General features: G+C 39.6%; 1 protein-coding gene across 4 annotated transcripts; it reads left to right on the top strand.

Annotated features, from left to right (window-relative positions):
- Positions 1–2,114: 2,114 nt before the first annotated feature.
- On the top strand, positions 2,115–12,550 carry fxr1 (FMR1 autosomal homolog 1). Of its 4 annotated transcripts, none has more exons than XM_074668127.1 (18): positions 2,115–2,208; positions 4,019–4,071; positions 4,188–4,281; positions 4,369–4,440; positions 4,688–4,836; positions 4,925–5,018; positions 5,211–5,327; positions 5,481–5,651; positions 5,774–5,852; positions 6,364–6,473; positions 6,643–6,729; positions 7,323–7,536; positions 7,712–7,805; positions 8,327–8,442; positions 8,696–8,902; positions 9,161–9,238; positions 9,779–9,861; positions 10,706–12,550. In XM_074668127.1, exons 1-18 carry the CDS (start codon positions 2,158–2,160, stop codon positions 10,895–10,897), a joined length of 2,061 nt encoding a protein of 686 aa, XP_074524228.1. In that variant the 5' UTR covers positions 2,115–2,157; the 3' UTR covers positions 10,898–12,550. The 4 variants fall into 4 exon arrangements, with proteins under 4 accessions (XP_074524228.1, XP_074524227.1, XP_074524231.1 ...); XM_074668126.1 differs by having other exon boundaries at positions 6,634–6,729; XM_074668130.1 differs by lacking the exon at positions 9,161–9,238.
- Positions 12,551–12,758: the final 208 nt, after the last annotated feature.

Below are 12,758 nucleotides of genomic sequence, written 5' to 3'. Positions count from 1 at the left end.
CTGTCAAACACATTCAGTTGATATCTGGAACAAGTGAATCCTGAAGATGTTTGCCTCATGTTTCACTAATGTCTACCATGTTCCCCCCTCTATATGAAGGACTGCTTTTAATACATGAACTGAGACAGATATGGTTAATTTAAAAATGTAAAATAAGTTCTTTTCATGTCAGTATACTCACCAGAAGGCTCATTTTGATTATAGAAAACAGTACCTAGCAATGTGCATTAAAACAATAATGTATATAACATTTTAACAGCCTGCAACTGTGGGTAGCATCCATTGAAATATTTATTTCACCTGTTTTGAGTACATTAAAGAATAAAGATGAAGAAAATGTGAACTTGAAACGATCATGTTTTCTCAGAGAATGATCAGATTGCAGAGGCATCCTTTGCATGGGTCCTATCTAAAAAGAGAGAAAGTCTTCTTTCACAGAGCCAACCATGGTGCACTGTTGCTGAATGGTTAAAGACAACACTGGAAGTTTTCTAAATTTTATGGACATCATATGCTCCCCAATGTAAGTAATATTATAATTGCACAGCTGGATACCAATGAATCATACTAATGTGTCAACAAGGGTGTGTGTTGTGATCATACACATATGCAAATAATAAAATTACAAGAAAGTCCCATAAAATGACTTGAGACATCTCTTCAAGGTATCTCAACTGCTCAACATTGGTTACAAAACACCAGACCACACAATGTATCTGTAATACCTGCTTTTAAAAAAAAGTTTTGTCACCTTTTATTTGGATCAAAAGCAAGAGATTAAGTTTGCAAAAATCAGAAATACAATACAGTCAGCAGAAATTTTCTCTTGTGTTGAACTTATTGAAAAGCACCTGTGCTCCTTATTTTTACTGACTTTTTCTTCATCAAATCATGGTAAAGAATGATTCCTGTGACCTTCTTAAATATCTACATTTAATTCACTGGTCACTGTGTCACATCGCATGCCAACTAACATTTAAGACGTAATGAAAGGTGAAACAAAGTGTCCTCTCAAGGGTTATCTGGGGGAGCTTGTAGTAACGCCTCATTCCTCCACATTGCGAAAAAAATCAGTCAGGGTAATTTGGGCATCTGATGGGAGGGGGGTGCCCAGCTGGAAGGAGACCCCTGGGTAGACCCAGAATGCATTGGAGGGATTATGTATCCTGCTTGGCATTGGAATGCTCTGGGGTTGAAAAGCGTTGCTAATGAAAGATGTTTAGGAAAGTTGCTTAGCCTGTTGCTACTGCAACATATCTCCATACTAGTATAAGAAACTGGACAGGGGGGGTAGATTTTAATCACCTGAAAGAGGATAACAAGGCTTTTCAAAGGAGAGGTGTTTTCAATTGAATAATTTCAAAACAGAGCTATGTATTTTTCAGAGTATATAACAAATAAGTGCTGAAATTCCCCTTTCAGTTTGTTAACTGGTGGAAATTACATCCAGTGGAAGAAGTATTAAAAGAAATAGGATTGCTCTCTTGTTTATTCTTTTAAATTATACTATTTCATGTACAAGTCTTGTCTTGTAGAGAAATATTCATATTGGTAGTTTGTTGTTACTGGGTTAGGGTTTACTTTTTATTTAAACATATGAGAAAAAGAATTGTCATACAAACAATCGATCTGAACAGAACAATCAAAAGGGTGATGACAAACAAATTTAACAAACACCTGACGATTTGATTCACATAGACTAAAGAGGAGTGGGTAGTCCACATTATACTTTGTTGTTCATGTTATTAATATTATCTGAAGAAAAAGATAATGTATAGCTACTAAAAAAAGTAACCATTAATATGCAAATTGTATTCACAAAAGAGCCAATTTGTGTACCTGAAGTATATGAACAAGACTAGCAAATGTAAGAAATACAGTCAGTATTCATTCAACTGAAATAGACTTTTAAAATGAAGTACCTTGGCAGTTGAATGAATGAAGGTCTATTACAGTTAGAGTTTATCAACTGAAAAAAAAACACATGTGAACTAATACAAAGTGGCAGGAAAAGAGATAAAACAGACTCAAACAAAGTGAATGTACACTTAAGGTAAAAATGTATGTTGATATGGAATGTGTCTGTACCTCTCCAGTCATCAACCCAGGGATGCCTTTAGGAGCACCTGTCGTCCCAGCATCCTTTGCGTGTCCAATATGGAAGAACTGGCGGTGGAGGTCCGTGGCTCCAACGGGGCTTATTATAAGGTAAATACCGGCTTTTTTATCCAACATCAAACACGACATCACCTTTGACGTTACAGCATTCAAGTCCAAACCTCATGAATCTTGTTAACTGTTTCCAGAGGAGTCCGGAGCCTCTAACGGCTGCTGTTAGCTTGTAGTAGCAACGTTAGCTTAGCAGGCTAGGCTAACACCGCTGCCAAGGCTTTAGCAGCCTTCAGCCACTTTTTTATAGACATCAATTTCCAGTAAATCTTTTCAGAAACACGATCTGTCTGCGATGATTGAAAAACACCAGTTTTAAACCTTTAATTAACTGCGTTGACGTGCGGTAGCAGCTACATCAAGCTAAAAGCGAGCTAACTTGCTATATTCATAGTTAACTGTTGACGTCGAAAATATGAGGCTCATGTTAATTTTGGTTTAGCTTTACATTTGTTATGCGGTCGTCACTTCGTTTGTGTTATGTAATGATGTTTGAGAGCCCTTTATATTCGATAATACAGCTAAAATACCATGGCTCATTATGACAGCATTTACACACTTAAACGAAACACGTGTCTATTATTTGATACTTCATCATGCAGGAGCTATTTTCTGTATGTGTTTGTGTGTGCCAGCTGTTCCTTGTCAATCCTGACCAGCTGGCATGTCAGGAGAGGGTCACTGATACCGTAGACTTAAAAAGCTATTTCTAGACCTGGTGCCTGTAGAGTCCCGTCTCCTTTCCACTTGTACCCTGCGTTTGCCTCCTTTCCTCTCTTAATCTTCTAATATTTCATAAACACGCCTTCTCCTGGTTCCTCAAGTGATCCTCAGTAAAAGCCACCAAACCCACTGAAAAAATGTTCCATAAAGGGTTTGGCACCGCCTTAGAAGTCTTACTTCAGTTAAATTGTTGAAGTAGCAAAATAAAGCCAGAACTTCAAAGTTTCATGACGGAGTGTTTGGCCAAAGTCAGTGTTTTGCTATTTTAATATGGATAATACATTTCTAACTATTCAAGGTTTCTCTGTGTTGTAAATGTAGCTTGAGACTTAAGAGAACTTCATGAACTCTTTGTCTTCCAGGAATGTGGACAGGGAGAGTCTGAACGGTTGCATTAAACCTGAACAATAAAGCACAAGCTACATAAATTCTGCTCAACCTTTGTTTCATGAGTCACTCTGTCCACTTCCCTGCTTCCCTCTGGTTAAAATCTTGAGTTATATGGCCGCTCTGTTAAAAATAATGCCACTGACATCCTATCTTGGTTGCCTAAATAATACACTTTGTAAGATTGCAAAGCCTTTCTCTCTAAATCAGTTTGGAAGAAAATTTTTTAAAGTGATTTCAGTCTCTCAGATTTATGTAGTTGTGTTGTAACTACAAGGTTTTTAATAATGTTCACATTGATGGAGTGAAGTGAGACACAACTACAGCTTTGGACATACATTTCAAGATGTAAAGAAATATTTGTTTAATGCGCAGTATCTTTCAAAATTGACATGAATACTTAGCAGCAATATCTGGTTTCACAACAGTTTTCTCAGTAGTAAACAAAGTCAGTATAACTGGTCGTATGCTAACAAAGGAATATGTTTCAAGGACAGAGCTAGGCGTTAATCTGTATTTAACATCATAGTATCTCAATTTGTAATCTGGCTCCTTAAATTCAGACCATTTTCTTGTAATGAATGCCTTGTCATGGTTTTGAAATACTTTTAAGAATTAAAGTCAGCGCTTTCTTTCAGTGTCTCCTCTCTCCTGGTCAGTCTAAGTGAAACAGGTGGCCCTTTCAGTCAGCTGTCATGCCCTAACGTGCCGCGTCTGTCTGTGTCTGTCTTTGCTGCAGGGCTTTGTCAAAGATGTCCACGATGACTCTCTCACCATTTCCTTTGAGAACAAGTGAGTCTCTCCCTTCTCTAATCCAGCTGCTGTTTCTAAAACACGTGAACATTTAAGACAGATGTAGGAGGACTAACAAGTTTTAGCAAGATAAGTCATTCTAATCTTGTTTTCAGTTGGCAGCCAGAGCGCCAGGTGCCCTTTAATGATGTCAGGATGCCACCCCCTGCTGATGGCAAGAAGGACATCGGAGAGGGCGAGGAGGTGGAGGTGAGAAAGATACACCTAAAACCGTCATTTTTTAAAATGTTTCAAGCACTGTTTCTCACTTTGTCATGGTTTCATATCTCCTCTCAGATCCTGTCCAGAGCTAATGAACAGGAGCCTTGTGGTTGGTGGTTGGCTAAAGTCCGCATGATGAAGGGAGATGTGAGTATTTTCCTTATAAAGAAGTTTTTCAATAATGAACTCCAAATTTACATGAAATTAAATGAAACCTATATATTAGTGCTGTAAGAAATATTATGACTTCCTATCTTCAATGCCTTTCAGACAGTTAAGTAAAGACTGCCAAAAAGGCGAAGAAACATTCCCTCTGAAGGAAGTTCTTGATTACTTCTAACAATTCTTCTTGTAAATTAATATTGGTGTTACTCTTCATGTCTTGTCTTCAAAGTTCTATGTGATAGAGTACGCAGCTTGTGACGCAACATACAATGAGATTGTGACCTTCGAGCGTCTGCGTCCAGTCAACACCAACAAGGCCATTACCAAGAACTCCTTTCATAAGTGCACTGTCCCTGTTCCTCAGGATCTACAAGAAGCGTGTGTACACTGTCCCTTTTTTTTCTGCATGGAAAATCTTTGCCTGCAAATTAAGAAGGTTGAATTTTGAAGTTTTCTTAATTTGCAGGTGCCAGAATGAGAATGCCCATAAGGAGTTTAAGAAAGCTGTAGGAGCCTGTCGCATCTCATACTGCCCTGAGACCAGCCAACTCGTGATTATGGTAAATGGCCTGCTTTTAAAATGTTTGATGTTTTAATATTTATAATAACACTTTTACAGGACATGTGATTAAAATGTTCAGCATGTTGTTTGTCCAAGGCAAATTTATCCATGCCTAGATGTGTTGCTGTCATAATCAACAGAGAAGTTTCAATTTTTAATTATTATTTTTATTTCCTGTGCGTGTGTTTAGTCCATGAATGAGGCGACAGTGAAGCGAGTGTCTTTGCTGAGTGACATGCACCTGCGCAGCATCAGGACCAAGCTGCTGCTCATGTCTCGCAACCATGAAGCAACAAAACACCTGGAGGTCAGCCAGTAACCAAAACAAAGCTAGAGCCACTGTGATGCTTACTTAAGACAAAAAAGCCATTGTGAATCCGTCCCCTTTAAAATCTCAGAGCAGTATCATGAATATTTGATTTAAAATATGTAGAGTAACAAATCAAACTTGTGTGTGCAGAGCTCCAGGCAGCTGGTGTCATCCTTCCAGGAAGAATTCACGGTCAGACCAGACCTGATGGGCCTGGCCATTGGCAGCCATGGCAGCAACATCCAACAAGCACGGAAAGTTCCAGGTGTCACCGCTATTGAACTGGAAGAGGAGACTGGCACTTTTAGGATCTATGGAGAGGTATGGTACGGGGTGGAGATGGAAGTGTTTTAATAAGTCTCATCAGGAAAAGTCTTTACTACAATAGATGTAGTAAGTAGATAAACCTCAGTCAAAAGAAGTAATCCTGTGTTGTCTTTTAGTCAGCAGAGGCGGTGAAGAAGGCCAGGAACTTTTTGGAGTTCCTGGAGGATTCTGTCCAGGTGCCCAGAAACCTTGTTGGTATGTAGACACAAATGAAGATCTATCCTACTCAGAAGTTGGCATCTTATTGGTTCCCTTGAAAACAACAAATATTACAGAAGATAAAAAAAAGTTGATGCCAGTCACATGTTTTTTCTGTTGAGCTGAAAACTACTTTAATTGTTGAAGAAGTCTAAATACAACCAGACACTATGAATAACCCCACAATTTGATGATTTTAACATTGCTACTACTAAGTTTTACCTTCTCTGTTTATGGACTGATTGTAGTAAATGTTTGGACAACTGCTGCAATCACTTTGAGCCATTTAGCTACTGCATATTGCATGTGTATTGACATTTTGCATTTCAGGTCTTATGGAAGGAATCAACATACGTTGAGCTTAACCTAAGGCTTTGTCTTTTGGCTGTTAGACATCAAATCTAAAAACAAAAGAGGAAACCATTTCCATCTATTTGTGATTTTTTATTTGTCTAACATTTATCTGATATCAAAGGATTTTTTTGTACTCTTTGTTTGGTGTTTCTAGGCAAAGTTATCGGTAAGAATGGAAAGGTCATCCAGGAGATTGTGGACAAGTCTGGTGTGGTGAGGGTCAGAATAGAAGGAGACAACGACAACAAACAACCCCGACAGGAAGTAAGACTGCCACTGTCTTGTCTTTGGTGCTACTGATAGAGCTGCGTGTCAAGCACTGATATGTGCCTTCAGTTTTATTTTCCTTTCTCCCTCAGTTTGTTCCTCTCCACCCGGGTTCCATCAGACCCGTGCTAACATGTGTTGTGTTTTTCGTGTTTTGACGACACAGGGAATGGTCCCTTTCACTTTTGTCGGTACAAAGGAGAGCATCGGGAATGTCCAGGTGTTGTTGGAGTACCACATCTCGTACCTCAATGTAAGGAGATCTACAGTATGTATATAAGTGCGTCTGTCTGAGTGTGGGTTTGTGTGCTGAAATGGAATGAAGGGTTTTTTTTTTTTTCGCTTTCATCAACTGTAAGGCTTTAGGCTATAGTTGTTACAGGCTGCCTCTTAACATGTCTGATGGCTTCATTGTTGCGCTAATAACCAATAATAAATAACATTCTGCACTTTACATGTGTTTGTGTGTCCTGTGCTGTTTGCATGTTCTGTGCTGTGTTGGTGCCTCGTTGTGTCTGTTTTTCACTGTTTGTGTATGTGTAGGACATGGAGGAGCTTCTTGTGAAGGGCGGGCAGCTAGAGGAGGAGCTGAGGAACAGAATGAGACAGATTGTGGATATTTCAGAGAGATGCAGTGTAGAAAGAGTCAGACAAAGCGGCACAAGGCACACTGGATGTGATGTGTGTATGATGCATGTGAACTGAGTGGTTGAGAAAAACATTCCTTAGGGATTTACTTAATTTTAACACAAAAAAATCACTGAAGTTTCCTGTTTCTTTGTTTTCTTTTAAAAGTATATTCATCATTCTCTTTACACTTACTCTTATTTTTACCATTACTCACAGGAGGTTGAGCAGCTTCGTCTGGAGAGGATGCAGATTGATGAACAGTTGCGCCAGATCACCCAGGGTCACCGACCAGCTGACAGAGAGAGAGGAGATAGAGGAGGATATAATGCAGATGGCAGTGCTAATGCCTCCTCCTCCTCTTTACATAGTAGTCGCTCCTACAATGGAAGAGGACGTGGGCGCAGAGGACACAGCTACAGCACTGGATATGGTATACACACATTAAGATTCATATGTGTATAAATGGATAAAAAAAAAAAAAACAACCTAAACTGAACTAGCGGTCATGCTAATACAAGGACAAAAAGAAGGGACCAGCTGTGGCTCTGAATCTTTGTAACTATCCTTTTATTTATGTCTGATCATCTATTTGTGTGTTTGCTTAGGCACCAACTCCGAGCAGTCCAACGCTTCTGAAACTGACTCAGAGCGTAGGGAGGAACTCAGTGACTGGTCTCTTGCTGGAGAGGACCAGGACAGGTGAGCTGGATTCAAACCCTGAATCCAACAGTTAATGTTTATTACAAAAGCAAATGAACAGACAAATGTGGGGAAATTGTTATGAAAGAGGAGCCAATATTGAAGTTTATGAACTAATTGAATTGAATTGAACTAATTTAATAGGAGAAATAACTCTGTAGGAGAAAACTGAAAGGCTTGTTTTACATGATCTATGGTCTCCTCAGATGTTTTTGGTCATCCACTTCTCCCTTTCTCCAATGCTGTCCCTGTCCCCTATGGAAACTCTATATAATATAAATTAGTCCCCACTACTGTGCAAAACTCAAAAAAAAAAAAAAAAAAAAACTGAAATGAGAATCTTTCAGACACCATCTTCATGCTTAATTTTTTTCTAGTTGGATTTAATTGAGGCTATGTCACTGGACCCTGGATGCCTTATTATGCTCTCTAATTTTATTATAATCTCTAAGTTTTAACTGAACCTTATATTTAAGATTAAAATTCAAAACCACTGTCATTACTGACTGACTGACTTGTAGGGAGAGAGAGAGGGGCCCACGGCCGCAAAGAGGCAGGAGGCCTGGACCTGGCAGAGGCCGGGGAGGACCTGGAGGACGGGGCAGAGGAGGAAGAGGCGGATACAGCAACAGCCATGGTGAAATTTATTCTTCAGACACAAAGTGGATCAAACTGTGCAGTTTTCTTTTTTTTATTAACAAAAATAATGTCAAATATGTAGATTAGTGTAAGAAAACAACGTTTAAGTAAGTCTGGGCTGCAAATAATCTTTTGATTTGGACCATGAGAGAAAAATAAGTGATGGACACAAACAGACAATGCTTTTTGTTAAATTCTCACTGCACCACTGTTCAACGTCAATAAAACATTTACTCTGAATTCTTGAGCAGCACATCGGGATTATGAGGATCACCATGCCTATGGAGCTCAAGAGACGAACACAGAGACAGACCAGACAGCCGATACTGATGCTAGTGAGTCCAACCTGCCTGCAAACCGCCGCAGAAGATCTCGACGACGCAGGACAGACGAGGACGCAACCTTGATGGACGGCATGAGCGAATCGGACAACGCCTCAGTGAGCGAAAATGGAATAGGTAGGAAACTTCATAAACGTATGAGACAACTTTCTCATACCAAAAAACCCTGGTCTTTTTGAAAAATGTTTTGAACAGATTTTTGAGAAGGAGTGTGATCGGGCTGACAGAGCTGTTTTTGAGCTGTCAGAATGTTCACCTGTGCTGAATTTTCCATTTGAGAAATAAAAGAAGCCTTTTGTGGTTCAAAGAAAGGTTTCTAGTTCAAAGTCATTTCAGCCCAAATCCCTCTCTTTGTGATGGTTTAAAAAACCTTAGATGACCCCGAGGCAAAACCTCAGCGTCGTAACCGTAGTCGCCGCCGCCGCATCCGCCTGCCAGAGGAGAGGCAGCCAGGTAACCATGACAACTGATGGTAGCCCCTTGCCTGATCATTGCCCTTAACAGCTTGGCTATAACATTGCGCATCAGGCCTGGATTTGTTTGTGTGCCTTGTTTAACCATTTAAAGATGCAGATCTGTATAATCCTGTGGTTACTGAGCCAGCTTTGTCTCATTGGCTCACTGGTTGCTGTGCATATAAGTTTCTGTTTCCTTGTGTTCTTTCACAGGCTTGTTTACTAACAAGGCAGCAGTTGTTTTATTCAATGTCAGGCCACTTCTTAGTTCAGTGTGTCACAGTAAGCCTGACCTTAACTTTCTGTGATTGTTGTTTGATGTCAAGTGTACGAGGCCTTCGGCTGGGCTTCAAAAACATGCTGCTGTTTCCTGTCTGAGAGTGCTGAAAAGCTCTTTTCACACTGCCAGACTGGATCCACTCAGCATCTTAAGTTTTTGTAAAATTTTTGACACCATTGAAACTCCAACTCTGTTATTTGAAGAAACCAGACATTGTCATCATCAGCGGTTTTTTTTTTTCTTCTGTTGTCTGTGCAGTGACAGTGGCTGACTACATATCCAGGGCTGAATCTCAGAGCAGACAGCTTGACTCTAAGGACACCAAGAAAAGCAAGGATGTGGTTTGTACTGAGTTGTCTACCGTTAACAAATTGTTGGCAGACCACAGTTTGACTTTGAAAAGTGGGCCCATGAAAGGTTTGAAGTTCTGTCTGCTCTTCACGCTTGACTATCCCCTGTTAAAACTAAGGAGGGACCTTCAGCCCTGAATTCAGGGCTGAAAGAAAAGCCAACACTGACTGTGCTAAACTGCAGTTTTACAGTTTTTCAAATGACTACTTAATTTTGAGGATGGTGGTCTCATCTGATTGGCGGATGCCGTTAACTTTCCATAAGGTGTCATCTACACCCTCCTCAATCTCCAATCCCTTAAAGTCTAAGTGAGGCACATCCCTCTCAGGATTTTTTTGTAATGTAATATTAAACCCATGACCCATTCTGTGGTGAAATATGAAAAACACGACACCAGTGTTTTTAGATGACATTCATGTCATTCATGTGTCAGCATTGCTTATCAGGTGTGTTGCACATGCCATTCCTGGCTTGTTCAGAGTCGCACACTGGAGTCAGGTTCGTTGCTGACCTTCCCACACAAAGATGTGCTGATGAGAGGATATTTTTCCTTCAAGCATCCCACTGTTTTCTTTGTACAGCACTCAGTCCCCCTCCCAGATATGTAAGCAAAGTCAATACTGTGAGGTTAGCCTTTTTAAAAAATAAAAACGCTCAACTAAAGCAGCAAATCATTGTCATCCAGTTCAGACTCGTGGTAATTATCGTATTTAATCATAATGCTTGTTTAAATAACTTGACATAAAAAACACATGTTCTTTAAATTATTTGCTTGTGGCTTTGTGTATGTATTTGTTGGTGTGCATCATAAGTGCAATACCTTTTCCTCCTCAGGGTCAGGTGGAAACCATCGCTGAGAACAGCCCGCCGTCTGCCCCTGCTACCACCAACGGTTCTAGCAACAGTTCTTGTGACAAAGAGGGCGGTACTTCCACCAGAGCTACCAGGTCTCCCACTGAGAGGCCTGCTAAAGTCTCCTATGAGGGAGACTCTGCTCCACAACCCGTGGTTAACGGACTCTCCTAGTCCGACCTGAGCTGAGGAAATGGTTTCAAATATTTGAAATTCTTTGGCTGCACATGACTGAATCTCCCGGTGTCTGGGGCAGCTGTCAAAGTGAAACGTTTAAATACAAAAAGCACTGTTCTTTGTTCACTTTGCCTAACAAATATTTGAAACCTGTTCCACTGTGGAAGTTTGAGAGGTCTAAACCTTAACATCCCCTTTACACACGTTCTCTCCGATGATTCATTCACTTTTCTTCTTTCTTTCTTTTTTTTTTTTTTTTTTTTACAATAGTTCTTCCTGTATCAGCTTGCCAAAGATAGTCAAATACACACACTTAAAGACATCTACTAACTGTACCTTTCAGCCGCTCTCCTTTGAGAGCTCAGGGAGGAGTTGGACTGAATGCAGTATTTATAAAATGCAGACAGGGATTCCACTCAAACCATACTGTGGTATGAATGCAGCAATTCTTTTTTAATTATAAAAATGTAACAGCAGGGTTCAAAAAAGTTAAAAAAAAAAAAAAAAAGAGATGCTTCCTAACTGTCTTTCAGGATGTTTTGTGCATCTGAAGTAGTTTGTAAAATACTCTGCATGAGCAGTACCACAGTGCAGATAGGTTTGTTGGAAACCCCGAGTATGTTAAACATACATGTGATCAGCTGTTGTGCCTTGAGAGTAGATTCAACTTGTCGTTGCCTGGCTCTGCACACCGTCTGAAATCTTTTTACTTCTTTCTGTGTTACCTGGTCACCCAAAGTCAAACAAGGTGTCCTCGTGGTCCAAATGTACACTTCTGGCATCGTAGGCAAACACTGAACGAAGCTGAAAAGATTTCAGGGGCATATCTTTTTAAAATCAGGTGTGTTATTTCTTAATGTTTGTGGGGGGAATGAGTCCAGTTATCCTTTATATACATAAATATATCTGTTGACGAGTTTGACATTAGCTGCTTTCTGTTTTTCAATATGCAACCACTTTGGTCATAGAAGAAATGTTATTACAGTGTGTCTGGAAAAGAAGCAAACAATAGAAGAGTTGTTTTCTTTGCACTGAAACTGTTTCTGTTTAAGTTGATTGTAGTCAAGTCTGAAAACTGGCCTGTTAACTGTTTAATGCTGGACAGAGATGTAGCTGTCAGTGCTCACTTTCCTTGAAACATCACACCAAGCAGGCCGAATGCTGTTCACTCCAAGAAATAAATTAGAGTAGAAACAAACTCAAAGTGCTTTGGCTCTGAGTCTTTTAGGTTTAGATGCAGAACATTCAGAAACCTCGTTGAAGTATTAAGAATAGGACTGCTCTGGTGTAGAAATGTTTCGGGAAGCTGAGCCCAGGTGACGATGTCATTTTCATGGTTCTTCCTCAGACTGGCTGGCTGGAAACTGGTCATGACTGTTCAACTAAGGAAGAGATTTATTGGTTTATTTATTTAAAAAATGTACAGTATTTAAAAAAAAGACAAAAACAAGAGAAGCTCTTCTTTTTTCTTCTTCACACTAAAACATGCATTACCTTGGGTTTTCTTCAAGACACAATGACAATTTGGACTACTGAGAGTTGTGGCATCCCAAGTGTTTTTGTTGGGTCAACTACAGTATGTTTGTTTTTTTAAAGGATTGTTCTGATTGGTTGATGTGCAATATGTTTTGTATGCAGGTAGTTCTTAAATAAACTTGATCTTCCATGTAGATCTCAAACTTAACTGTCTGGCTTTTATTTAAAAAATAAGGAATTGCGCTTCATCTATGCAAAAATGGGTTTTAGATGCTGCCTTGAGGAGTTGAATGAGCCACTTAAGAACAAATGTTCCCCCAAGATACCTTTCAGAATTAGGAATTAACCTAACAGATTTACAACAAAAACAACATAAACTATA

Source organism: Halichoeres trimaculatus, unplaced genomic scaffold (genome assembly GCF_033239565.1).
Source record: "Halichoeres trimaculatus isolate MK-OKI-2021-1 unplaced genomic scaffold, fHalTri1.1 fHalTri1_scaffold_4, whole genome shotgun sequence".
Classification (NCBI taxonomy): domain Eukaryota; kingdom Metazoa; phylum Chordata; class Actinopteri; order Labriformes; family Labridae; genus Halichoeres; species Halichoeres trimaculatus.
This window is presented reverse-complemented; position numbering and strand designations above follow the sequence as displayed.